The sequence below is a fragment of the Piliocolobus tephrosceles genome, chromosome X, assembly GCF_002776525.5.
Source record: "Piliocolobus tephrosceles isolate RC106 chromosome X, ASM277652v3, whole genome shotgun sequence".
Classification (NCBI taxonomy): Eukaryota; Metazoa; Chordata; class Mammalia; order Primates; family Cercopithecidae; genus Piliocolobus; species Piliocolobus tephrosceles.
Genome location: NC_045455.1, coordinates 253,513 through 280,646, shown reverse-complemented (window position 1 = coordinate 280,646; position 27,134 = coordinate 253,513). Strand labels below are relative to the sequence as shown.

At 56.6% G+C, this 27,134-nt stretch overlaps 1 protein-coding gene across 1 annotated transcript in view; it reads right to left on the bottom strand.

Annotated features, from left to right (window-relative positions):
* The window catches only part of RASA3 (RAS p21 protein activator 3), a 128,865-nt gene that overhangs the window by 47,983 nt on the left and 53,748 nt on the right, over positions 1 to 27,134 (bottom strand). Inside the window, exons 5-6 of the mRNA XM_026447167.2 lie at positions 14,003 to 14,106; positions 4,528 to 4,622 (exon numbers count right to left, since the gene is read on the bottom strand). Of these exons, the coding sequence (XP_026302952.2) occupies positions 4,528 to 4,622; positions 14,003 to 14,106 (199 nt within the window). The remainder of the gene's footprint in view (positions 1 to 4,527; positions 4,623 to 14,002; positions 14,107 to 27,134) is intronic.

Sequence of the window (27,134 nt, the reverse complement as noted above, 5' to 3'; positions counted from 1 at the left end):
AGACGCTGCACCGAGGTCCCTGGCACGGCACTCCCGGCTGCCGACCCTGGCACCTGCCTAGACGCTGCACCGAGGTCCCTGGCACGGCACTCCTGGCTGCCGACCCCGGCACCTGCCTAGACGCTGCACCGAGGTCCCTGGCACTGCACTCCTGCGAACTCACAGCCATAGCAAAGGGGCCCAGCGCCCACCACGGCTGAGCTCCTGACACCGCGTGGCTGCAGTGTCACTCGGTGTCACCCATGGGGTCCTGGGCGGGGGCTACTGAGGGGTGTGCGGAAACTCCATACTTTGCTCAGTTTCCCTGTGAACATAGAACTGCCCTCAAAACAGAGTTAATTTTAAAAAAGCAGCCAGTGGTCCCCATCCATCTTTCTCAGGAAGGCCTTCCCCAGGGAGAGAGCAGTGTGCGGGGCCAGGTCAGGGTCCTGGCCCCCTCCCACCGGCTGCTGCATCCCCAGCTGGGTGGGCAACGGCCCAGAAGGCAGCCAGGACAGAGGCGCCTTGGATGCAGGGCTGTTCCACGCCGGCCGCAGAGAGGAGACAAAGTCAGCGGGCAGGTGAGAGTAGACACAGAGGCCACGAGGAAGGAAGCCTAACCTTGGCCCTCTCCTCCTGCAACCCTGGAGAAACGTTAAAGCTTGGCCCTGGATGATGGACAGTGACTTTGTTCGCTCTGAAAATCCTTCCAAGAGGACTGTCTACTGCACAGACACAAAATCCCCAGAGGCCGTAGCAGGAGGCTGGAATTTCTACCCCAGTCACTGATTTCATGGTGCAACTGGAAGGCTCCAAGGGGGAAAACACGCAGGTGTCTCTCGGGCGGACAGCGGACTCGGGGATTTGCTGTGATCCCTCGCAGGGCTGTGCTGTTTTCTGAATACGTCACAGATGCACTTGAATGCCCGGCTTATAAAGGAGCTCAGTGACCCCCCCAGGCGCCCAGATCACCGCGGATGCCTCGCTGTCACAGGCAGTGCCCCCGCTGGCATCTGACGCTGACACTGCCCTGCGTCGGGGGAGGGTCAGAGGGCACAACGCTGCATCGTGAAGTGATTTAACAAAGACCTTCCAAGAGTGTCCGCTCCAGAAGGAAGCAAGAAAGGTCTGTGTTTCCCCCATTTCTGCGACGCACTCACTGGCCCCCGCCGTGGGCCGCGTCTGTGACTCTTACTGTCTGGACACAGGACGCTTCCCGGGAATCAGAGCAGAGGGACTCAAGGAGCCGCACTGCCACCCCCGCCTTCCTGAAAACGGTCACTGTGACATCTTACGATGAAATGGCGGCCCTGAGACTGGAGCTGTGGGTTTTTCTTCTTCTTCTTCTTTTGAGATGGAGTTTCACTCTTGTTGCCCAGGCTGGAGTGCAGGGGCACAATCTCGGCTCACCGCATCCTCCACCTCCCGGGTTCAAGCGATTCTCCTGCCTCAGCCTCCTGAGTAGCTGGGATTACAGGCGCCCGCCACCACACCCGGCTAATTTTGTATTTTCAGTAGAGACAGGGTTTCACCATGTTGGTCAGGCTGGTCTCAAACTCCCGACCTCAGGTGATCCACCTGCCTTGGCCTCCCAAAGTACTGGGATTATAGGCGTGAGCCACCAAGCCCAGCCTGGAGTTGAGGTTTTAAAGGTTGGCTGGAGTCCAGCAGGGACGCTGCTTCCTGTCACGGCCACATTTTGGGTGGCGTTGAGGCTGACTGCGTCGGTGAAGCGAGCAGGGCAGCACCCGCCCGGGACCAGCGGGCATTGGAGAGCACTGACCCTGCCTTCTGCCTTTTAGACAACAGCTCACATTTGCCTTCCATAAAGTGCAAATTCCCGGGAGACTGACACCACTCAGTCCAGGATCCTCACGTTCCGGACAGTGAGAGGCAGGCTTGGAGGACACCAGGCTTGGCCCTGGGCACGCCAGCCGCCTTGGGCGTTAATTATGAGAGTCTACCAGCCATGAGATCAGCCGGCGGCATTCTTATTTACAGCTTCGTGGGGATGAAACATCTGAGTCCTGATCTTCATGGTGGTTGCACAGTCTCCCCTGTGATGACTGTCACAACAGCCCATCGACAGGCGACCGGACCACCAGCACACGCTTCGCACCTCGGATCATTCCTCAGCCTCAGAAGGAAGGAGGTTCTGATACCACAAGCGACCTGGAGGACGTCGTGCGGAGCGACTCAGCCTCAGGACGACCATCAGAGCAGAGCTGACTGCCATGAGCCACGGGGAGTGGCCCGCATCAGAGACGGAGTGAGATGGGGCTGCTGGGGGGAGGAGGGATGGAAGTGCGTGAATAAACCTCCAGCCAGGGGACAGAGGGGACAGAGGTTCCGCTTTGCAAGATGAAAGGAGCTCTAGAGATGGGTGGTGGTGATGGTTGTACGATATTATGAATATATTTAATACTGTGCCACTGCATTGGACATTTTAAATGGTTAAAATGGTAAATGTCATGATGTCTCTATTTTACCACATGAAAAACTGGAAAAAATAGCATAGAATCCACACAGAGAGACACACACACAGAAGCATGTGCCTGTGAACTGGTGAGATCTGGATAACGTCCGTGGACGGCACAAACTTGGGCGTCCTGGTTGGTGTTGCACCAGCTGCACGGGGCGGTGCCTGGGGAAGCCGGGAGAAGGGAGCACGGCCTCCGTTTTCAGGGCAAGGAGGGGATTCGCCCCTCGCCACTCCTGTGTGCTGTTTTGGTGTCTTCCTATAAATCTATAATCATTTCAAAATTAAATCAATTAAAAAAAAAGGCAAGAAGAGGAAAAGCTACACCTGCCAATAAAAACAAACTTGAATCCGAGGAAAACGACGAGGCTGCACTCTGCCTGCTGCTCAGAGACCCCAGCGACGGCGGGTATCCCAGAATAGAAGTGCCAGGGAACACGCAGGCCGGAGAGGCCCAGTCAGCAAGCCCCGCCTCCCTCCCGGGCAGCACGTGGGAAGCCCCGCCTTTCTGCTGGGACGCCAGGGTCCGCTGGAGCAGCGCGCTGGGGCCCTTGTGCTCTGGGGCTGCGAGGACAGTCATTAGTTCTGCAGTAATCACAGCGTCCTTCACTTTCCACAGCACATGTGGGTTCCCCAGCCAGCGCTTTCCTAGGAGGCAGAGTTAATTAAGTGTGAAGCACAATTAGCACAGGTCCCTTAGGGCAGGGCCATTCCCAGGGCCTCTTGGCTCCACTCCTTCATTTCCGTCGAGGGCCTCACCCCATCCCCCTGGCTGGGCTCACCGTCAACCTCATGAATGAACCCTTTGCTGGCCATGGGAGTGTGCACAGCCCGTGACCTCGGCAGATGGCGACCTTGACCCAGTGAAGCGCAGAGGACAAGGGTTCCTGGAGGAAGAGGGTTCCCGGGGGACGAGGGTTCCCACAGGACACCAGGCCATCCAGTCCCCCGGCCCAGATCTGCCCTGGACCTGTGGGCACGGAGCCTCCATCCGACCCACCCAGTTGCCTCTGCTGAAGTCTCAGGCAAAGTTCTCACAAGGAACCTATTTTTGGGATTTGTCCCGGATGCCAGCCTCCAGGTGTAGAAACAACAGTCACCGCCACCACTTTACAATGCACCAGGTACCATCCAGTGGCACACACGCCATTCCAGCCCGCTTCACAAACCCACCCAGATGGGGAAACTGAGGCTTGCAGAGGACGTTGGCAGCAATCCGATGAGGGAGCTGGCTCCAAGCCCGGCGGCCTGTGCCAGGACTCTGCACTCAGACACACACTCAGGTCCCAGCTGAGGACCCACCCAGGAAGCCTCCCAGGTTCCAGGGTCGGGCCACGGTGTCTCTTGCTTGTGGCCTTTGCAGCTGCTCCATGTCATGGACCAGGGCTCAGGGTGACCCCACAGGAGCTCGTGCAGGTTTGGGCTGGGCAGACTGACCCCCACTGCTCTCTCTCTTACAGGCAAGCCTGGAGCAGCTGTTGCCGGGCAGCTGGGCACCGTGCGTCCATAGCAGCCGTAAACACAAGGGTCTGGGATGTGGGTCCCAGCACTGGAGCCCCTGATCTTCCATGGGGAGTGGGACAAGCTCCTCCCATTGGACAGGGCCGGGGCCAGCGCCAGTCGGCACACAGTCCCGGCAAGGCGGGGTGAGCCCCTGGTCACTTCCGACAGTGGACACTCGGGAGACCAGCACGTTCTTTCCGCTCAGACCCTTCTTGGTGTCGAGTGCCAGGGAGCAGCCCATCCAGCCAACTGCGGGGAAGCGAGGGTCCCTGCGGGCTGACCCTGACTCGGCTCTTCCCCACTCGTGTTCTCTTGGCCCTCAATGACGTGTGCCTGTCCTTTCCCACCGTCTTGGCTTTTACGGCTGCCTCAGTTGTGCATGACAAAGGAAAACCCAAAATCCCTGCGTGGAGCCCGGGCGTGCTCTGAGCACAAGCAGGCTCATGGTTATTCCCCGTAGAGGCCAAAGCCCGACCTACGCCTTCAGCCACAGTCGGAGCCGTGCGCGTCTCGAGGCCCCACGGCATCCCGGGGCTCGGTTTCCGGGGCTGTGCCGAGCGTCTCACCTGCACCTCCGAGTCGGCGTCCACGTGCTGCAGCTGGAACCAGGTGTCCCTGTTGTGGTACTTCTGCAAGTCCTCCTTCTGGATGGCCACCTTCCCTGCAACACAAGCAGAGGAGACTTCACCATAGGCACAGGCCCCAGAGCCAGGACGCCTGCGAGCAGAAGGCAGCCCATCATCACTGCAGCTCATTTCCAATGGCTTAATTCAGAATGGGGCAACGGCTGGGCGCGGGGCTCATGCCTGGAATCCTCACGCTTGGGAGGCCCGAGGGGAGGGTCGCGTGAGACCAGCCTGGGCGATATGGCGAAACCTTCTCTACAAAACAAAAAGAATGAGCCGGGCATGGTGATACCGTGTCTCTAAAAATTGATACTAAAAAGTCAACATAATCAGGTGCAGGGGTAAGTCTACGCCATCTCCCTTCCAGTAAGGCGTTCGGGAGGCCTCGCTGGGAAGATGCGAACGTCCAGTCCATCGGCACTGCGCACCACACTCTCACTGTGGTCTGTGGCCAGTTCTCACGGCGGGAGGCACGTCGGAGCTTGCTGGGTGCACGAGAGTCCCGTTCTCACAAATGAACACCTCGTGCCTCACATACCACCACGGCAGCGGCATCACGCCTCGAGAGAGACACGTGTGCACCTGTGCGAGCCACAGCTTGAAACACACGTGTGCCTAGAGTTAGCTTCCGTGTGTGAACACTGTAACACGTACACACACGTGTGCATGCATGTGGGTGCTCGCGTTATTCGCAGGGAGGACTGACAGCTAGAATGAGCTGCAACCTTCCCACACAACATGGGTGGTCTGAATCCGTGCCTCTAAAGTGTAATCCATGAGCTGCCTTCTGGGGCCCCTGGAGAGCCTGAAAGTGTAGATTCCTGGCCTTCTCCAGACGGAGGAGAACAAAAGCTCTGGTATGGGCCGGAATCTGCACCACCACAGGTCCCTGGGCACTTCTGTGGGCCCCAAAGTCTGGGAACATCCACTCTAAACCATTTCCTGTGCCTTAAACAGGCTTAGTACTTTGGAGCTAGACTTCCAATGAAAATACCTATCAGGATATATTTGTACAATATACATTTACCTAGTATGGATTTATATGTGCAAATTCGCATCTGTAACCATTATTATCTGCTCATACGTTCACCTCATTCCGGAAACATTCTCACGGTGGGGCAAACGCATGCTCATCCCATCCCTGGCAGGACAGGGCTTGTCAGGCACTGGGCACTGAGCCGTCTTCCATCCTGCGTCCCCTTGCAGCACCACCACGTCAACCCTGCCACTGGCCTCTGTGCACTGCGGACCCCTCCACCCACCACGGCGAGCACCCACGCAGCACGTGCACCTCTGGCGACAGACGCACGTGAATTCCCAGGGAGTCGCACACACGTGACGTCTGAGCCCATCGCAAAGCACACACGAGTGCAGGAGTGAGGAAGGAAATGTTGGCAGACTCCTCGCATCTTTGTTCTGCACCCAGAGACACACACACCCTCCTTAAGGATCCTGGTCCAGTCACCGAAGCAAGAAACTGGGTCCCGGCAGACCCTGGTTCCACCGCAGCGTCCACAGCTGCAGGGTCTGAGCACACGGTACACAACCCAGGCTCCAGGGAGCGGCCTGAACCTCCTACCCAGCCACCCGCCTCACGCCAGGACAGCACAGCCCAGCCCGGTTCTCTCCTCCAAGGAAGATCCTTTTATGTTTCCGCATCTCAAAAAACCTCCGCAGGCTCCTATGGGAACAACCCCGGCCTGGCATCTGACAGTCTCACGCTTTGGCCTGACTCGCTGGCCAGCCTCAGTAAATTCGGGAACGCTCCACCGCCAGCCTCTCACAGGTGCCATCTCAGTCAGTCCTGCAGTGACCCTGAAGGGGCAGGTCCCACTCCGCACAGCCCAGAGACAAGCAGGCTGGGGCTTGCCAGCCTCCAGGTGTAAAAACAAGTCACCGCCACCACTTGACAATGCTCCAGGCGCCATCCAGTGGCACGCACGCCATTCCAGCCCGCTTCACAAACCCACCCAGATGGGGAAACTGAGGCTTGCAGAGGACGCTGGCAGCAATCCGATGAGCTTGTGTCCCCGCCTTCCTGCCGGCATTCCTTCCTCCGTGAGCGTCCCCACCCTGCGAGGTCTCAGGACGCATCTTCCCTCAGGAGCTCCTCTGCCCCACGGGCTCAAGTGAGCGAGACCTCAGCCCGACCGGTCCGTTCCGTGACTGATCTCAGAGCTCGTGAGCCTTGGCCGCCAGGCCCCTCCCTTGTCTGCGAACTCGGAGGGTCTGGGACACGCCCAGCTCAGCACCAGCTCCAGACCCTGTGGGACGGCGCAGGGTCGGCCACATGATGGGGGCACCACGTGGACACATGACATGGTGGGAGGTGCAGAAGGTGGAAAGAGGCACAAAGACGCTTTCCAAGTGCCCAAAGGACAGATGTGGAATCAGCGCAGTTTGCCTCCAGTGCCACTGACCCCTGCCGTGCACCTCGGCACCTTCATCTCGTGTCCTCAGGGGAGCCGGCTGCAGCTCATACCGTTCACTCTGCAAAGCAAAGCAGCCCTGGGAACAGCCCTGGGGGAAGCCCCTTCCCAGCTCTGGGACCCCCGCTCGCAGCCAGGGCCGGAGCCCCTTCCCAGCAAACTACAGCTCCGGGACCCCCACTCACAGCCAGGGCCGGAGCCCCTTCCCAGCAAACTATAGCTCCGAGACCCCTGCTCACAACCAGGGCCGGAGCCCCTTCCCAGCTCCGGGACCCCCGCTCGCAGCCAGGGCCGGAGCCCCTTCCCAGCAAACTACAGCTCCGAGACCCCTGCTCACAACCAGGGCCGGCCAGTTGCACAGCCTCCTGCACACAGATACAGACACAGACACTCATGGGTTCGTATGATCAGCCTGGTGACCTCGTCGGCTCAGCTCTTGACACACAGACAGACACACACAGACCATCTGGAGCTGCACGGGACGCTGACACCACTGAGGGCAGGTGAGAGCTAAGGCAAGAACCAAGGGGACCAGCGCAGAAATCAGGCCCCGGCACACGTGGGAGAAGGAACTCCAGGGAGACTCAGAGAGAAACCCAGTGACACACCCCAACGGCCTCTAATGGCGCAGACCACGAGGTTGGACAACAGCCAGGACACCTCCTCCTGGCCCGCTGCGTCCCCCGCCCTCCCACCGGCAGCCCTGGGCAGGCGCCTTTGACTTTCCTACCAACCCCCCAACCCTCCCCGCACCCCCCACCCCCCCGCCCTCCCCCCTTTGACTTCAAGCGTCCCGAGTGGGGCTCTCTCCTCTCCTCTGATGACGGCTGCATGGCTCTTGCTAAACCTCCCCTTTCCCCCACAATGCAAACCTCAGTTTTGAGTCTCACAGGAATAAAGCCACATGAAAGAAAAAATTTCTTAAAACTGAGTTGGGCAACATATTTCAGTGAAAAGGGAAAAGTTTTCAGACTCCAAGACTCCTTCAGCTGGACAGGAGGGTCAGTTTTGAAGTCAGAAGTTTTAAATACTTGCAATGTCACTGTGTCTTCACATTTTTATGAGCTGAAACTGGGACGGGAGAAGTCACATATTTACGTGGATAAGAATCTTGTAACTGGCACATGATTACAAGTCTTTATTTTTAGAAGTACTTCACTTAAGTTTTTAATAGGTAACAGAAACAGAACAAAATCCACAACATTCAAAAGGATTTAAAATCCCTTCAAGAAGGGATCCCTGCCCCCGCCACCTCATTCCCGATGTGGGGTCACTTCTGTCACCAGCCCCCAACCTCTGCTTCGAGAAGCCGGCCACATTCAACCATGGGGACACGCGGACGTCGGAAGCATGCATGTTCGTATCTCCAGATGCTGACCTGAGAGAATGCCTGATCCGAAGGCCACGGCGTCTACTGAAATTTCTCTGATGTGCCCAATCCACAGGGCTGTCCCCACCTATTCGAGTCACACCAAAAAGCTGACCGAACACTCTGGGCCTGCCTTTCTCGCTTGGGCAAAGGTGGCGGCCTTCTCACCACGAGAGGCCAGAAGGGTCACTTTCTTCTGCTGCATCTGTGCTGGCCAGGCCCGTTCAGCAAGGAGGAGCCAGGGGTCTGGAGGGCATCAGATGGGGAACCAGCTGCCGAAGGACCAGAAAAAGGGGAAAGAGCCACAGGACACCACTCAGCGAGAGCCACCGAGACGGGGAGTGCGGCTGAGAAGGGGAGTGCCTCGCTCTGACCCCACCTGTGTCCCAGCCGGGGCCACGAGAAAAAACAAAGGTCATACAGATCCCAAAGGAAGAAATAAAAACCTTTACCCATAGAATGTACAAAAAAAATCCACAAGCAAAGCTAATAGAACTAGTTGGTGTGTTTAGCAAGAACAGAGAATACAAAGTCAGTAGGGAGGTGTCAATGACCATGAAAATTAAACAAAAAAAGCACCATTCACAAAATTATGCTTTTAGGTTTGTGCTTTTGGTGGACTACCTGAGAAATCTTTGACCACTCCATTAAACACATAAAACACAGAGAAATAAATGTTTTTAAATGTGCAAAATGTGTAGGCTGAAAACACATCACAAAACACGGAGAGAAATTGTACAGACTCAGGCATGTGGGAAGATACACCAAGATATACCATGTCCATGGCTTTGAAGACTCAATTTTGTTAAGATATTAATTCTCCCCGAATTACAGATCGATGTAATCCCAGTCAAAACTCCTGTGGGACTATTTTGGAAATTGAGAAGCTCATTCAAAAATACATTTGGCAATTCAGAGGATCCAGAAGAGCAAAACAAATTTAAGAACAAATTTGAGGACCTTACACTACAATGTAAGACCTGCTATGAAGCCACAGTGATCGAGACGCTGGTACTGGCATGAGGACAGGGGGAGCATACGTATGGCCAGGGCTTGGGGCTTAGCCTCAGAGGGTCTCTACCTTCACTCAGGAAAGAATTTGAGAACGAGGTGGTGGTGGAAGAAAACAGTTTTATGGAGGCGGCAGTGTGATAGCTCTGAAACCGCTCCCGCAGAGCAGGGCTCCCCACAGGCGGGGTGCTGAGGGTGGCAGCTCCGGGCAGTCCTGCAGTCTTGTTTATGCTCACTTTTAACTCTGTGCCCATTAAGGGACAGATTATGCAGACACTTCTAGAAAAAGGGTGGTAACTTCTGAGTCACGGGGCTGTTCCTGTGGAAAGGGGTGGTAACCTCCAGGCCTTGCCATGGCGACGGTAAGCCGACACGGTGCACTGGCGGGCGTGTCTGATGGAAAGCTGCTCCCACCCATCCCTGTCGTAGCTAGTCCTCAATTTGGTCCGGTGTCCGAGCCCTGCCTCCAGAGTCCAGTCCCGCCTCCTACCTCAGAGGGAACAGAATACAGAGGCCACAAACAGACCCATGCAATGCGGCCAATGAAGCCAGAAGTGTGCCAAAGTCATCAACGGAGGAACGGTCGCCTTTCAACCAAGGATGCCGGAACGAACGGATGTCTACATGGAAAAAACGGAATCCCGACCCTTTTCTTTGTGCCATAAGTGATAACTAGCTTGAAAGAGATCATGGAACTAAATGTAAATGCTGAAAGCACACGTTTTCTGGGAGAAAACTGCCACAACTGTGGGACAGGCAAGACTTTCTTAGACATGACACCACAGGTACAAATCATACAAGAAAAAAATGTGATAAACTGGACCATCAAAAATTAAAACTTCTGTTTCAAAGACAATGGTAAGAAAATGAAATACAAGCCACAAACAGGAAGAAAATATTTGCAAAGCACTCTTGTGATGGACTCGTATCCGGAATACACGGAACTCTAAAAAATAACAAGAAAACAACCCAATTAAAAGGGCAAAAGATTTGAACAATTTACCAAAGAAGGAATAGAGCAGCCACTAAGCCCATGAAAAGTCCTCAACGCCGCTCTTTATGGACACGTAATCAAAACCACAGTGAGACAGTGCGCACCTATGGGAGTAGAAACGTTAACTAGAGAATAAAAACTCAGACCTAAGGGCCGGGCAGGAGACAAACACCTGCTGCTCTCACCCGCTGCTGGAGAGAATGCGGACTGGGCGGCCACCTGGAGACACAGTTGGGTAGTTTCTAATGAAAGTAAACACACACCCTACAGTGGGCCCAGCAACCTCACTCCCACCTATTTATCTCAGAGTAAGAAACAGAAACATTCTCCACATAAAGACCTATCCAAGAATGCGTACGGTGACTTTACTCATAATTCCTGAGGATTAGACACAATCCAGCGAGTGGATGAGGCCACTGAGGTGCGTCTCTATGATGGAAACCCACAGGCAGTGGGGGGGGGGCGACCTGGCTCACAGCCACACAGCACAGGACCAGTGCGGTGGCAGAGGGCGTGGTCCCTCCAGGGTTTGACTCTCGTGGCCTCCTGGAAAAGGCAAAATGATGGGAACAGGCCCCAGAGCAGTGGCTTCCAGGGGCTGCGGGCCAGGGTAGGAAATCCACCCTGAAGGAGTGTTTTGGGCTGTGGGAACGTATCTTAGCTGTAGTGCTGTCTACACACCTGCATACGCTGCTGAAGGCTACACCTAAACAGTGAACTTTACCTTATGTCAGTTGCAGACCACCTGATTTATACACAAAGAATGGAGGTCTCAGCAGGGCGCGGTGGCTTCTGCCTGTAATCCCAGCACTTTGGGAGGCCGAGGCGGGCGGATCACAGGTCAGGAGATCCAGACCATCCTGGCTAACACGGTGGAACCCCGTCTCTACTAAAAATACAAAAAATTAGCCGGGCGTGGTGGCGGCGCCTGTAGTCCCAGCTACTGGGGAGGCTGAGGCCGGAGAATGGCGTAAACCCGGGAGGCGGAGCTTGCAGTGAGCTGAGATCCGGCCACTGCACTCCAGCCTGGGCCACAGAGCGAGACTCCGTCTCAAAAAAAGAAGAAATGAATGGAGGTCTCACTGCACCCTCACCCCATTGGGAAGCCTCAGAGAGTCTCTAGGGGCTGGAGGGGCAAATGGAGGGGGACGCGGTGTTACCAGAGCCGCCCTGAGGAAGGCGAGGCCCAGCGGGAAGAGGAGGGAGGCCCAGGATGAGGGGCGGAGACCCCGATGCTCCTGACTGACAGCAGCGAGCCGGGCCCGCGCATTTCCCGATTCTCGCATCTGCGGGGAGCCACAGTTTCCGGTCTGTGCTCCGCGGGTGCAGCGCCCGGCAGCCGAGCCCAGGTAGAGGCCGCCTCCCTGCGCCTGGAAGCCTGAAGGCACCTGCGCCCCGGTGTCCCGCAGGCCACGGCCCTGCGGCTGGGAGCCCGGCTTGACTGACAGTTCCCACCGGCAGCAGCGCTGTGGGCCGCGGACCGGGGACAGAGAAGGCCGGTCACGACGCCCAGGGCCGGCCCACGCCGGACACTTCTTCCCTCTGCTCCTGCCGCCCCTGGGAGGCTTCTGACCTGCAGGAGCTGACTGCAGCGGTGGAGGGCGGGGCGGGCGGGGTGGGCGGGGCAGGGCTGAGGGCGGGGCTTTATTTCCCCAGTCTCACTTGCCAGGTGGGTATCCCGGCGGCTTCTGCTGCCTTTCTCGGTTTGAGTCGCCAGCGCCCTCCCCCTCCAGGCTGAAGATGCCCTCCCGGCCCCAACCCACACCCCCGACCCCATAGGAGTGCGTCCCCACCTGCCAGTGCACCCCTCACTCCTGGACCTGAACTTGCAACTAAGCACAGCTGTGGCCACCCCAAGGCAACTAGCTGGCAGGTTGGGGTTTCCTCAGGGCGTGGGCAGCTGCTAGAAACAAGAGAACCAGGAGAACCACGCAGCCAGGAAGCCAGTGGCCACCACGCACTTCCACCCAGAAACGCATTCCCCAGAACCTGGTGTTTCATGCCCAGTAACAACACAATTACCATCATAACGACAAATCGCTACCGGAGGTCCAGACAGCCATCCATTTTCATGGCTGTAAACGCCATAGTGAGACATCTAAGTCCAGTCACCATAATCGAAAGCCACCAAGAACTGCTAGCAGATGACGTCAACAGAACGATTAATAAACATCTTATTTCATTATTTTCAGAGCACTTAACTCCGGAACTAACTTCATCAGTTTCTCTTATTAAAATGTGCAAAAAACTTTTAAAATTTATTTTTCCTTAGGGTTATCACTCAAAAACTGTCTCATACACCTTCGAGAATGAATCAAGTCCCTGTGGATTCTCGCACATAAACTGAGCTGGTGATGAGGCCTGACACACGGTCACACCTCGATTGACGCGTGGCACCCAGCACAGGCTGAGCCCCGCCAGACACACCATTAGCCTCTGCTGAATAATCTGGATTCCACATCTCCCTTTCTTCCGGGAACATCCTTGGAGGCCCCTGGCAGGTGCTGAGAACACGGGAGCGAGACACAGGCATGCAGGACTATGGGCTCTGGGAAGCTCCGTCCAGAGGACACAGCACAACAGGCAAAAGAACCACAACCAACGAGGCGGGCAGGGGAGGCAGGCCACGGAGGGCAGCTGCAGGGTCAGAGGCCGTCTCCTGCAGCAGGCCCCAGTCCCGGAGGCAGGCATGGCAGGATGTGGGTATGGAGGAGAAGGAGGTGCCTGAGGAGCCGGGTGCACAGCAGCACCTGCGGACCCTCAGGCTGCCTGGGGCAGAGCTTGGGGTCCCCCTGGGGGACTCCTCCTCCCGCCCTATCCCACTCAGCATTCCGGCAGCCATGGAGACGAGGAGCCTACACCACCTGGGGTCTGGGTTCAGGCTGTGGCAGTCATTACACACTGGCTCCCCAGCCACCTGTCCTGGGTGTGAGCTCAGGTGCTGCAGGACCCTCCTCCCTTCCTGGCTCTCCTGGCATCACGGCGGGAATTAGCCTGATACCCCAGCCTCCCACGCCTGCTGCGTGAGGTCCGCTCCTGATGGGGTCCTCTGGCTGCATTTAGGAACCAGGAGCTCCCTGAGTAACCTGAAGTCCACTCTGCCAAGAGGCCCCACAACTTACAGGATGCTGCCTTCCTGTGATCCCAGGCAGGGCTGCCCATGAGCTTTCTCCAAGAAAACCGGGGGAAACTGAGACCACACGCCCCCACCCTCACCCGCCCTTCCCGTGCCCACACCATGGGGACTGAAGTTGGGACAGGGACAGCCAGGATGTGGTGAGGAGGGAGGGCCCCACGTCCATGCAAAGGTCCCCGCGCGGATGCCCCGGGGAGAAGCCCTGGGAAGTTGTCTTTAGAGGGTCGGGGACGCTGTGCTCTCGCCTTGAGGGGCCACGGAAGCCTTGACTGGCAGCGCTCACTGACCTGAGCCTGGTGTGATGCTCCAGGAGGGACCACAGACGCCAGGCCAGATCCCGAGAGCGGATCAGGAGGAACACCCAGGGCTGCCATGACCCCTCAGCACCATCCCGCCAGGCTCCGGACCGAAATGCTAATACTCCCCTGGTACAGAACAGGCGGAAAAGGGGAAGTAAACACTCACTCATCACCTACCTATGATGGAATCCCTCCGGAAAACGTCTCTATCGAAAATGTAGAAGGACAGGTGACGAAAGCTCCGAGGAATTTCACAGTAAAAGTCTTCTCCGTAAAACGGGCTGGAGAGAAAGAAAAGCACCAGTTAGAACACAAGCCACGCTCCCGCCTCACCCCCAGGGGCACACACGTGTGGTCTTAGTTTTAAACGTGCCATGAGAACGCCCTGCACTGCGTGGCACGTGTGAGACATGAACTTGCAGCTCCCTGTGGGGTGAAGGGCGTCGTGGCTGCTCCCCGGCCTCCACCTCGAGCCTTTGCACTGCACGGATGAACTGTAACGGGGCTGCCTGGCGGTCCAGGAAGCTGAGAGACCTCCACAGAGACCATGGTCACTGCCAGAATGACTTCCATGGTACGCACTAAGGTCTAGGTCCAGCCTCAGGGCCACTGTGATGTTTTGAAGATACCTGGTTTGGGGCAGGTAGTGACTCCCTTTATGGATTAAATGTAAAACACAGCACTCCAGTGCCTTGCACCGTTCCTTTTATCCAGAGATCCAATACAAAGTCCTGACTGCCCAGCCGTCCTCACTCCTGGGAGGAGGCCCCCGCTGCTGACTGTGCTTACAGAGTGCACGGCTCAGGCTGCCCACGCGTGAGTCACCCGGAGATGCAGCCGCCCCACTGATGGACACTTCAAATAACTGCAACCCCAATAAAGAAGCAGAAGCCAACGGGCTTTGCCATTCAGCAAACCTCCCTGTCATCCTGGGCCGGCACAGGTGGGGTTAGGCTCCTCCCCATGCCGGACCTGTTAGCGATTACCGTGGCGCACGCACAGCTACCACCAACTCAGAACTCAACACAAGCCCACTTTCACGCACATTTATGCTAAGGTACAAAACAGGAAAGATGTAAGTTATTCAAGGAGGAACCATTCCAATAGAGAGCAAAGGAAGGTCAATGGTGCCGGGCCAGGTGATCGTCCACACAGTCGCCAATGGCGCAGGCCCCACCCCAGCCACACACAGAAATGAGCTCAGACCCGGCACCCATGTGTAAGGGTGTAAGGGTTGGAGCTCCCAGCCTCCGAGAAAACGGGGATGAACCTGCACCCGAAGATGTCTTAGATCTGTCACCCAAAGCACAAGTGCCCAAAGAAAAATAAATGGAAAATCAGACTTCCATCAAAATTAAAAACATTAAAAACTTTTCTGCATTAAAAGCTTTATTTAAAAAGTGAACAGGGCCAGCACAGTGGCTCACACCTGTAATCCCAGCACTTTGGGAGGCTGAGGTGGACGAATCACCTAAGATCAGGAGTTCGAGACCAGCCTGGCCAACGCGGCAAAACCTCGTCTCTACTAAAAATATAAAAATTAGCAGGGCGTGGTGGTGGGTGCCTGTAATTCCCAGCTACTCGGGAGGCTGAGGCAGGAGAATCGTTTGAACCCGGGAGGCGGAGGTTGCAGTGAGCCGAGATTGCGCCACTGCACTCCAGCCTGGGTGACAAGAGCAAAACTCAGTCTCCAAAAAATAATAAAAATGTAAAAAATTACAAGTGAAAAGACAGACTAGAAAAAATATTAGCAAGTCAGTTATCTGATAAAGGACTTGTATCCAGAATATACAAAGAACTCTTATAACTCAATAAATGATGACAAATAATTCAGTTTAAAAAAAGGCAAAAGATTTGAACACACATCTCACCAAAGAAGACAAATGACCAACAATGTATTAAAAATGCTCCATGTCATTAGCCCTTGAGAAAATGCAAATTAAACCAGGAGATACAGCACAGGCGGAGGCCTGAACCTGGGGCTGGCGAGCGTTGCTGCCCGGAGCCCACGTGGGAGGGGCCTGGAGTCCAGGCCCCAGTCCCTCCCTCTGCAGCGGCCTTAATTACAGGCATTTCATTTGGATTTCACTGATTTCATAATTTTTATAACTGGGTCAGAGACTGAGTAACGTTTACTCAGAAAACCATTTTTTGTCATAAAACACAATCTTCCAAAGGAGGCCTAAAATACCTACATTGTTGTAAGCATTTTGGAAACACAGCAGTATCCATCTATACACAAAAGAAACATCTCTTTATCTTTCAGTGAAGGCAGAATGCTCAGGGACTTCCACAGACTTCCTCGTAGCAGAATCCTGGTTCATGAAGACCCATTAGAAAGTCACGTTTCCTTCAAACACATTCTCACATCGCTCGTTGTCACAGGAGCTCGAGTGCCTCTGATTTTCCTGGGTCTCCCTGGGCACCGCAGAGATCTGATGTCAGGGACCCCGAAGGAGAAACACCCTGTGCCCGTGGGGTGTGTGTGCGTGTTTGTGTGTGCCCGTGGGTGTGTGCGTCCACAGTCACGTGTGCGTGTTTGTGTGCCCGTGGGTGTGTGCGCCCAGAGGCACGCATTTGTGTGTGCACGTGTGTGCCCGTACATGTGTTTCCACAGGCATGTGTGCGTGCAGGCATGTACCCCAGAGCACTTGGGTCACATGTACACAAAGGCACCACAGATGCGCCCCGCACAATGCGCTGCTTTCATGACAAGGCGAGGGGTCATCACCCCGCCCCCACCCCGTGTAAAGTCACAGCTGCAGGATCACGGGGCAGGACGCACACTCCCCAGGCAGCGCCCTGCAGCCTCCCCGGTGAAGCTCTGCAGACGGCGTCCCCACTGGCAGGAAAAACCACCGTCAACCTCGAAGCCAAAAGGGACACCACACGCACATTTTAATATTCACGACAAGGCCTCAGGTGATGAGCTACTCACAGGACACGCGTTAACAATTAATAGTAATTCACAAAACATTTGAGGTTTTTACAACGACAAAACGGCCTCTTCTGTACATCCCAGAGCAACTTTCAGGGCCACTGAGGCCGCAGCGATGACACGAAGCCGTGGGACCTGAATGCGCGGACACAGCCTGGACTTGGTGTTTCCAGTCCCGCTCGCTCCCGGCAGAGCCCGAAGAACCAAGGGCTGGAGGCTTCGCTTACTGCTCCAGAATGGCAGGTGCCCAGGCTGTCCCGGCCGCGGCGCATCTCACACGAGAAGCCCAGCGGGAGCACGCACAGCTCCTGGCCTCGCGGCAAATGCGTAACCAAAAGGCGTAAATCAAGCTTCATTCACCACGGAGGAACCTCAGAACCACAGGCATCAACAGCCAAGCTGCCCGAGAGTGGAACGGGCGCCCTCCACTGGCACACACGGCAGCAGCCGGCTTGTCGGGAACCTGTGGCAGCTTCAGAGCAACCCAGGCCTCGGGGTTCACCTGGCCACCTCGCCGTGAGAGGGCGTCACGCTTCCCGAGAGCCCCCCACCCCCCGCACAGACACCGAGGACCCCACCACGTGGGCCTGTGCCTGCCTCGCAGGAATGCGGGGAGGAGGAAGTGGGTCAGGCTGGACTGCATGTCTGATGTGTGTCCGATGTGTCTGATGTGGTGTCCAACGTGCGTGCATCCGGTGCGTGTCCGATACATGTCATGCATGTCCGGTGCGTGTCTGATGCATTGTGCATGCTTGGCGTGTGTCCAGTGCGTGTCCGATGCATGTCGTGCGTGTCCAGTGCGTGTCTGACGCGTGTCCAGTGCGTGTCCAATGCATATTCGGTGCGTGTCCGGTGCATGTCTGATGTGTCCGGTGAATGTTTGGTGCATGTCCGGTGCGTGTCCGGTGTGTGGTGAGGGGCGGTGAGATGAGGATGCCAGCGTTGAGCACACCCCACACACAGGCGCTGCACACCTGGCATTTGACCCTGCACACTTCCTCACCATCCCAGTGCACAGGGTGGGAAACCGAGGCCCTCCGACATCTGATGAAACGAAACTCCCAGGGATCGTGCCATGACTCAGGCCATGCTGTGCTGCTATAAACCGCTTTTACATTTAGAAAGGGGCATGTCCAGTCTGATAATTTCACGGAGTTCATAGGTTTTCTTGTAGCTTCCTCTTTCTGCTATTTTTATCTCTTTTTATTGAATGGATTTCTGGTTTTTTTATGAATTTTAAACACCTCAATTTCTGGTGGTGTCAGCACCACCAGAAGCCTGACGGGACCCTTCCAGGTGCCCAGCCAGCAGCCTCTGCCCCAGGTGTCAGCACCACCAGAAGCCTCACGGACCCTTCCAGGTGCCCAGCCAGCAGCCTCTGCCCCAAGCCCCCACTGCCAAGCACAGTCACCGTGAGAGGAGTCACTTGTCAGAGCAACTGAACACCCCTCTACGGGGCAGCCCCCAGGGACACCGCGCCTCAGCCCCACTGCCCAAGCCCTGCCGCACTGCCCCTGGGGAGCAAGACTTCCTCCGGCCTCCACCCAGGAATTTCTCGAGCAATGGCTTCAGAAACCTCGCTCCGGAATGGCAGAAGGGAGGCAGCGCTTTGGGGTCCTCTCTGCCCCCCTGCTAAGAGGAGCTGTGGTCCTCGGGAACCTCGCAGTCCCCCTCCTGAAGAAGAGGCATGTCGCACTTGCATTTCCATTTTACACCTTTGCAGCCGAGAACGCTGGAACCAGAATGGGCTCCAGCAAAGGTGACGGGTGAGCGTTTTGCATCTCTGATGTCGTTTACTCTACTGGTTCCAGTTGCCTATTTTCACGTTTTCCCCTTTACTTCATATAACTTTTTAAACTTAATAAAGTTATGACTGACTTTGTTTCCTGCAAGTCACCTCAAGTCTTTCAGGAAACCAGGCAGGACATCTGCAGGCGGCCGCCTGGCCTTATCTACGGAGCCCTGAGCCACCAACCACCGTGACCAAGCGGCATGCCCGCAAGCCGGACGAGCCCAGGAGGGGAGAGCGGCTGGACTCCGGACGCGAAGTCCACACGGACGGAGCAGGGGGCAGGGCTGTGCGGAGGGATTTAGACCAGGAGGCCGCTGGGGAGGCCGCCCAGAGGAGGAGGCACCCACGGCAGCGGGGTCCGGAGAGGGGTCCGCAGAGGCGGCAGTGCTGCAGGCCTTTGCACTCATTTTAACAAAGGCTCTGCAGGGTTTCAAGGGAAGATGCGGCCGCTCCCTGTGCCAGAATAGAGGGTTCGTTCAGCTTCTTAGACCGATGGTTTATTTAGGGAATAAGAAGGGTGATTCCAGGGACAGTGGAGGCCCCCACAGGAAGGAAACCTCTCCCCGCAGTGACGGCACAGAGCCAGCCTGACGCCCAAGGCCACTGTGCCTCATCACCAGGGAGCCCTGAAGAAACTCCTGGAAGAATGCAAACCCCCAGCTCAGGGAGGAGAGTGGAGGCCGTTCCCCACCTTCTGGGGGCAATTAACAACCTCTGAGAATGAACCCACAGCTTAAACCCACAGAACCTCCGCCAACCACACCCAGACCTGGAAGGCGCACCTCTGGCCGGGGCGCTCAGCACGAGGGGACCCAGATCAATGGCTTCCCTGGGGCGCGGGCTCGGCCTGCAGGCTGGAGGCTGAAGAGCTGCCATCCTAGCACACGCTGGGTAGACGCGGGTTTTTCCAACGTGCTGAAGAGGGCAGGGCCTGGCTGAGGCCCTGGGAGGCTGGAGTCCTGGGGGTCGGTGGGGGGCGGTGAGTTCTCAGGTCACTTCCCCTGCTGTGCGTTCTCTTCACCTTCCTGTCCTATTCGTTCATTTTAGCGTGGAGGTCAGAACCAGCAGAGCAAAGCCCCTGCCTGGCCACTCAGGTGTGTGAGGACGGAGGCCAGGGCCGCGAGCATCAGTCAGCTCCTAGAACTGCAGGTTTGTACCTGCAAACAGGGCACCAGAGTGACCAAGACCCCCGGGATGCCACAAGCCCCACGGAGACAGTGCACCCGGCAGGGGCCAGCTCCAGGCGCTGCTGCTGGGGCAAGGCCGTCACCCCCGTCCACACGTCCAGCAGGAAGAGCGGATTCCTCGGGCGTGAAGCTCACAGCTCACATCGTCTACGCACCTGCCCGACGACCTCTCCCGAACCTGGATTCCCACCACAGAGTTCAATTCCTCGGGTGCTCACCAGCCCGTGACTTGTGGCCACCAGACTGGACGTAACATACAGAGACCATTTCCTGTTTTGCAGAAAATCCTGTTGGGCCATGCCAGTCCCAGAGCCAAAACACAGTGTCCACTTGAGGGTCCAGACCTGACGCCACCCTTGCTGGAATAGCATCTCCTTCCCGCTCAGAGCAACGCCGCTGATGCCCAGACCAGCACCCACGCCCGTCCTCGCCAGCCCGACAATGCCCCTCCCAGGCCCTGCCGCTCAGAGGACTGGTCACGGGCACCGTGGACTATGCCCACCCGCAGTCCCCACGGACCAGGCCCTGCCGCTGTGGGCACAGGTGACGCTGCCCCTCGCAGGGGAGCTGCTCTCCTCCTGAGCCCAGGAGTGCTCTGGAACATCCATCCCAATGAGAACCAAAATCAGGAGTTGAAGTGGGAGTTGAAGGCCAGTGGCTTTTTCGAATAACTTCCCTAAGCTCTTTTAAATACCTGCATCCAGGCCAGATGCAGTGGGGGAGGCCATGCCAGAGGGGCCACTTGAGTCCAGGAGTTAGAGATCAACCTGGGCAACACAGCAAGACCCCAACTCGACAGAAAACTTAAAAATGAGACGGGTTTGGTGGCGCACATCTGCAGGGAGGGGGAGGATTGTTTGAGCCCAGGAGTTCCAGGCTGCATCGAGCTGTGACCACACCACTGCACTCCAGCCTGAGTGACAGAGCGAGACCCCGTCTCAAAAAACCCAACACCTACACCTCCTGTATGGTCACAGCACAGTCCCGCCTGGTGCAGCTGCCGTCGGGCTCCCGTGCAGCTAGCTGCTCCTCCCACCTGATTCGGGCCCTGGTGAGCTTCACAAGGCCGAGGGGACGTCAGTCTCCACCAGGAAGGCCATACAGCACATCTAAATGTAAGACTCTGAGACGGACGTCACTGAAGCCCCTCCGAGGCAGCACAAGTACCGCACGGGCCTTGCCGGGGGAAGCACGAGTCTGAAGACAGAGGCTTCCAGGGACGTCCACGTTCCAACGCTGCCTTGCCAGAGGCCAGTTCCCTCATCTCTCAGCCTCAGGACACCGGCCTCTCTCAGTGTGGCCTGCGGGCACAGAGGGCGCTCGGCGGGGGAAGGGCAGCGGCTCTGCCCCCAAAGCGGCCTCCCCAGGCCACGCCACTGCCTGGCTCGGAGGTTTCTTCCTCTGCTCTACACAGTGAGACAAGCACACGGCGGGGCCTCCCACACGCCAGGCGCAAGCAACTGGGGGTACCTTCGGCCCCCACCAGACGCGCTTGCCGGACCCAGAAGCCACCGCGCTCTCTCCCCACGACTGTTTCCGCTTCACGTCCCCGTTCCTGACCGTGGGAACAGCACCCAATGAAGCAAAGTCCCGGCCCCGGGGAGCCAAAGAGCGCAAACGTCCAACGCGCAAGGCTGGCGGGGGCGGCACTGCGGCCTCGCTCGGGGGCCGCGGAGGCTTACGGACGAGTGAGTGCTCGAATGAGGCCAGGACAGTGAGGAGACCGCAGGAGGGGTCCAGGCAGAGGGACACCAGGTGCAAAGGCCTCGAGGCAGCAGGGCTTGTGTGTGGTGAAGACGTAGGCGCAAGGAGGAGGCTGGCGTGGCCTGGGCAGGGCAGGGCAGGACGGGAGGATGCCGGGAGCTGAGGTCAGGGGTCAGCGTGCAGCTGAGGCCACGTGGTGCGGAGCAGACATTTCACCACAGCGGCTGGGAATGAGCAGGCCCCGTGCAAGGCACTGGACGGACGGATGCACGGATGGGTAAGTGGGCGTGCAGGGAGGAACCGCCTGTCTCAGGTCAGCAGCTGGGAGCTGCTCAGGCCTGGGCATAGCAGACCAGGAAGGGAAGGTCACCTGAGCCTCCACAGGTGGGGCTTTCTGCAGGCAAGGTGCAGCGGTCCAGCCCGAGGCCACAGTGCCGAGCAAATCTGGTTGTCCTCATAGGGACCACGGAAATTCAGTTCTGGCAGAGCCAAGACTGCCGGAAAGCCAGAGGAGCTCCTACAGGAGGTGAGGGGCCTGTGGGGACGTGAAAGGCCAGGACCAGACACGCCCTGTTGTGCTCCACTTAACAGTGAGGCAAGAGGCGGGCAGGATGCAGCTGGAGCCACACACGCCCGAGCTGGGGGCAGGACTGTTCCCCCAGCACTGTGCCTCGCCAGCCTGGAGCTGCTGCAGTATCAGTGGTCGGCTCAAGTCCAGCGGCTTGAAAGGGAGGCAGAGGCCCCGCCTTCCCTGAGGCTCCCTGTGAAGAGCAGGAGGCCGGGCCCTCAGGAAGACGCTGGCCAGGCTCTGCCACCCCCACAGCCGGCAGACGGAGCCTGGCACTGCACATGGAGACGTTTCTTCTTCCCGAGACCTTGCACAAAAATTACTCACTTAAAAGCGCTTAGAGTTTTTTCATTTTTCCAGTGGCAAATATTTTGAGGGAATGCCACAGAAACAGCTACACCAAAACCCAATCAGTTCTCCCTTCTCTACCCCCCGCCAAGGCCGGGGACACGCTCTCGATGCGTGGGGCTTGTTTAGATCTCTGTGTTTTTCCTCTTAGAACTGCAAACTAGGTTGCCTGGAAAGGTTTCTAAAAACCCCAGGCGCCCAGGCCCACCTCAGAGAACGGCTCTTCAAGGGCGATGGGTTATGAAATAGGAACCCTGTGGGAGGCTAAGGCGGCAGATCATGCGGTCAAGAGATTGAGACCATCCTGGCCAACATGGTGAAACCCCGTGTCTACTAAAAGTACAAAAAAAAAAAAAAAAAATTAGCTGGGCGTGGTGGCACGCGCCTGTAATCCCAGCTACTCAGGAGGCTGAGGCAGGAGAATCGCTTAAACCCGGGAGGTGGAGGTTGCAGCGAACCGAGACTGCACCATTGCACTCGAGCCTGGGCAACAGACCAAGATGAAAGACAGAGGAAAGGAAGAAGGGAAGGGAAGGGAAGGGGGGAAGGGAGGGGAAGGGAAGGGCCTTGAAATCTATACTAGCCACAGAGTCTAACACAATCCTTAAGCGAACTGCTCGTCACAAAGCGTGGCAGGCTGCCTTCTCTCCAGAGGGTTCCTGGTGCCCTGTCCACTGCGGCGGCAGGGGGATTCAGCTGTCACCTGTGCTTGAGGTGGTAACTCCATCTCAGACTCAACAGGGGAGGTGTCTACACAGAGCACACGGCGCAGGGGTCGGGCAGGGAGGACGGCGAGGTCAGGCCAGCTCAGGGGACATGGTGGGTGGGGTCTTCAGATCCCACGGTGGGCCGCAAAGGCGGGGGTCAGGCTGGCGCCATCCCGGACCACGTCTGGGGTCTGCAGGCCCCGTCTCCCTCTCCACTGTGCCTAACCTGACATCTATAACCTACATCCAACGAGACATGATTTTCCACAATAAGGTGATTCATAATTCCATTTATGCGCAAGTTTTTAGAATTCTCCTGTGGGTTTTTTTTTTACTTATGATTTTAATTTTGTTTGCTTTAGAAAAGAACACATACAGCCGGGTGCAGTGGCTCAAGCCTGTAATCCCAGCACTTTGGGAGGCCGAGACGGGCGGATCACGAGGTCAGGAGATCGAGACCATCCTGGCTAACACGGTGAAACCCCGTCTGTATTAAAAATACAAAAAAACTAGCCGGGCGAGGTGACGGGCGCCTGTAGTCCCAGCTACTCCGGAGGCTGAGGCAGGAGAATGGCGTAAACCCGGGAGGCGGAGCTTGCAGTGAGCTGAGATCCGGCCACTGCACTTCAGCCTGGGCGACAGAGCGAGACTCCGTCTCAAAAAAAAAAAAAAAAGAAAAGAAAAGAACACATAGATAGGAAAGAATGCTTCCTTTCGTTTCAATTAAAAACAACAAACTGCTTTTCTTTAAAGTGAAAATTCATTGAGAAGGGGGCTTGCATTGTACAAAGAAAATCAGACCCACTGGGATGGCTGTGATCAGAGACAGTAACAAGGGTAGGGAGGTGGAGACGCGAATCCAAACACACAACCTGTGGGAAGGTCAAGTGGCCACAGCCACGGAAAACAGGCTGGCGGTTCCTCGACGTTCAACACACAGTCGCCACGGGACCCAGCGGTTCCAGCCCCAGGTGTGCAGCAAGAGACATCGCAGCCCACGTCCACATGCAGACTCACTAGGACACACCTGCTCACCGCCTCAGTCATGACGGCCAAAAAGTGGAAACGAGCAGGTGGGTCTCGGCTGCTAAGGGAGCAACAGCAGAATGGCGCTCAGCCCTGGACGGGGAGGACAACCAGACCCTGGCCCCACACCACAGGCGTCCACATGTGGTGCCGACCGACAGGCCACGCACAGAGGCCACGGGTCAGGCGCTTCCACTGACATGGAAAGCCTGGAGAGGCACAGCCAGTGACAGAACGCAGACCCACGTCCGTCGCCCCGGGAGAGGCTGCAGGCCGGAAACCGGAGGATTATAGGGCATGGGTGTCCTTTTAGGGAGATGAAAATGTTCTAAAATTGAGTGTGGCAGGTTGTGCAACTCTGCAAATATACTAAAAACCACTGAATTGTACATTTTAAAATGGGTGAATTGTATGGTGTTTGAATTACACCTCAATAAAGCTATTTTTAAAGAAACAAAATTTTAAATACGTAAAAAAATCAGTGAAATCTGGAATTGACATTCCAGGAAACATCCTTCTGGAGTTTTTTCCTCCAAAGATATAAAATACTATAAAATATATAAATGTTTTAGGTTTGACATATACAAAATAGAAATATATTTATTATATTTATAACAAATATGATATTTATAATACAAATGTAAGTATATTCATACTATAATAACTGATTGTATTATAATACAAATATATTAAAAATAATAGTAAATATTTATGTTATAAATAGAGAAGATATGAAATAGAAACATGGGTACATTTTTAAAAATAAACGTGAGGTTATGTTCCCTATGACACAGTCAGCTTTCTCCTTTCACATCAGGCCATGGGCCACTTTCCAAAGAGCTGATACAACGCTGGGGTCAGACGGCACGTGCGTGCGTGGCCAGCAGCGCCAGGTCCCCCCGCCGTCCCCATGCTGTGTGGGGGGAGCAGCCGGGGTGAGCACCCTGGGGCGGAGATCTGTGCATCGGCTGATTGTCCCCGGGGGATAAATTCCTCCAAGGATGTGCACCGTCCTTAGGCCTTCGAAACACAAAGCCACGGACCCTCCTGGGAGTCTGGACCAGCGTCCGCCCCCCGCATACGCCGCCTTATAAATATTTTTACAGTTTGCTAAACTGGTGGCAAAAACCTGCTGACATTTGCAATGTCTGGCTCATTGGTGAGGTGGAATGCCCATCTTTCTGTGAGCAGTTTTAAATCTCCTTTTCTCTTCAACTGCTCTGGGCCTGTTTTCTATTAGCACTGCTGAATGTGTGGACAGATTATTTCACAACATTTAAGGAGGATCTTTTTTCAACTAAAAAAAAAACACAAATTTGTCAACTTTGTCACCAGTGGGTGAGGATGGACATGTGATCGACCAACTCTGAAATGAGCTGCAGCGTCCCAGGACTGCAGGAGCAGAGGCTGTGAGGCCAGCCACGTCCACCTCGACCACGTCACCTCGTGGGCAAAACAGCTGATGCCCCACGTCCTCCCGGCCCCACCCAGAGCCCACGTGGCCCAGCAGGAAGTGGCCACAGTGCCATCACTGGAGGCCCCGTGGAGCCTGAGGACGGCAGCTTCCGCCCCATGCTGTTGCGGGGACTCCAGCTCAGCCCGAGGACTGGGTGGGTTCCCTCCACACAGCACCAGCACTCCCAGGGGCAAGGCCCAGGCCCATGGACAGCCCCCCGGTGCCCCGCTGTCCATGGGTCTCAGGGTGGGGGCACCCATCTTTGTTCATCAGCGGGAAGGTTCGTGCTTTCTCCTTCCCGGGCAGCAGAGTTTTTGTATCCAAAAGAAAAACAAAACCGGCTGAACGCTAGGGCATCCCTCCCACCCCCGTCCTGTTCGGCGGCCTGTGCCGGACAATCTCTTCTTTCTGATGGACTCAAAGGGGCCACACAGCCGCCAGGCGCCCCCCTTCCCATTAGCAGCTTAATCTCAGGGTATCTCCCGGACAGGCCGGCTTTGTCTCGGGCCGAGGTCAGCAGCAGTCAGATGCGGGATGAATGCCTGGCCCAGGCGGCCCCCACTCACTGCTGGGGGCTCTGGAACCCTCCTTCCAAATAAAGAAGAAGTGCGGCCTGAGAGGACCAGGCTCGCCTGAAATCCTGCCGAACGCAGGCAGCAGCGTCTCCCTCTGGGGCGGAGACCCTGGCAGCCTCCTCCCCTCAGTTATTTCTGAAGAAACGCAAATGAAGTTTCACAGAATCAAGCAAACTTTCACGAGGAAAAAAGAAAAAACCTCCTGCAGAAAACAGAGTTGACCTTTAAGTACTGGCTCTGACGACGGGAAACCATCGGAGCTGAATTCCTTCTCTTCCCGGAGCCCGGAGATGGAGCTCAGCCGGGACCAGCAGAGAAACCCCCGCCTTCTCCTCCCTGAGTCACTTCCCAGCGTCTGCGCGAGGCTGGCGAGGCCCCATCCCGCCGGCGGCTGCTCAGGCTGCTCCCATCGCGTGATCATGAGAAAATAAACCTGGTTTCCCAGCTCCGTGCTCTGCCGCTGGCTCGGGGCCCATTTCTCAAACCCTGCGGGGAGCCGGGAGCTGCCAGGGCTGCCCCAGCCTCAGGGTAGAGGGTAAAGGCTGTGTGAAGAGGAACCAAACCCCAAACGGGGTCTGCAGAGCAGCCCTGGGGCTCCCAAGCCAGCCTCTGGGCTCCTGAGGCTCCTGAGTCACCGCCTGACTCATTCTCAGAGGCTCCCCACAGAGAAGGGGCAACTCCGCCAGGGAAAATGCTCCATCTCCGCAAAGGACAGGAGGAAGAACACCCATCGGAGGCACTCGGCCAGTACAGGGCACACAGCCCGGGCTCCCACAGGCCGGAGGGAGGGGTCTGCGGTCAGTCACAGCCCACCCGCCACCCAGCACTGCAGGGCTGAGGCTGGAGGATGGGGGCCTGTGGTCAGGTCACAGCCCACCCACCACGCAGCACTGCAGGGGTACACAGCCCTGGCTCCCACAGGCCAGAGGCTGGAGGGAGGGGTCCTTGGTCAGGTCACAGCCCACCCACCACCCAGCACTGCAGGGCCACACAGCCCCGGCTCCCACA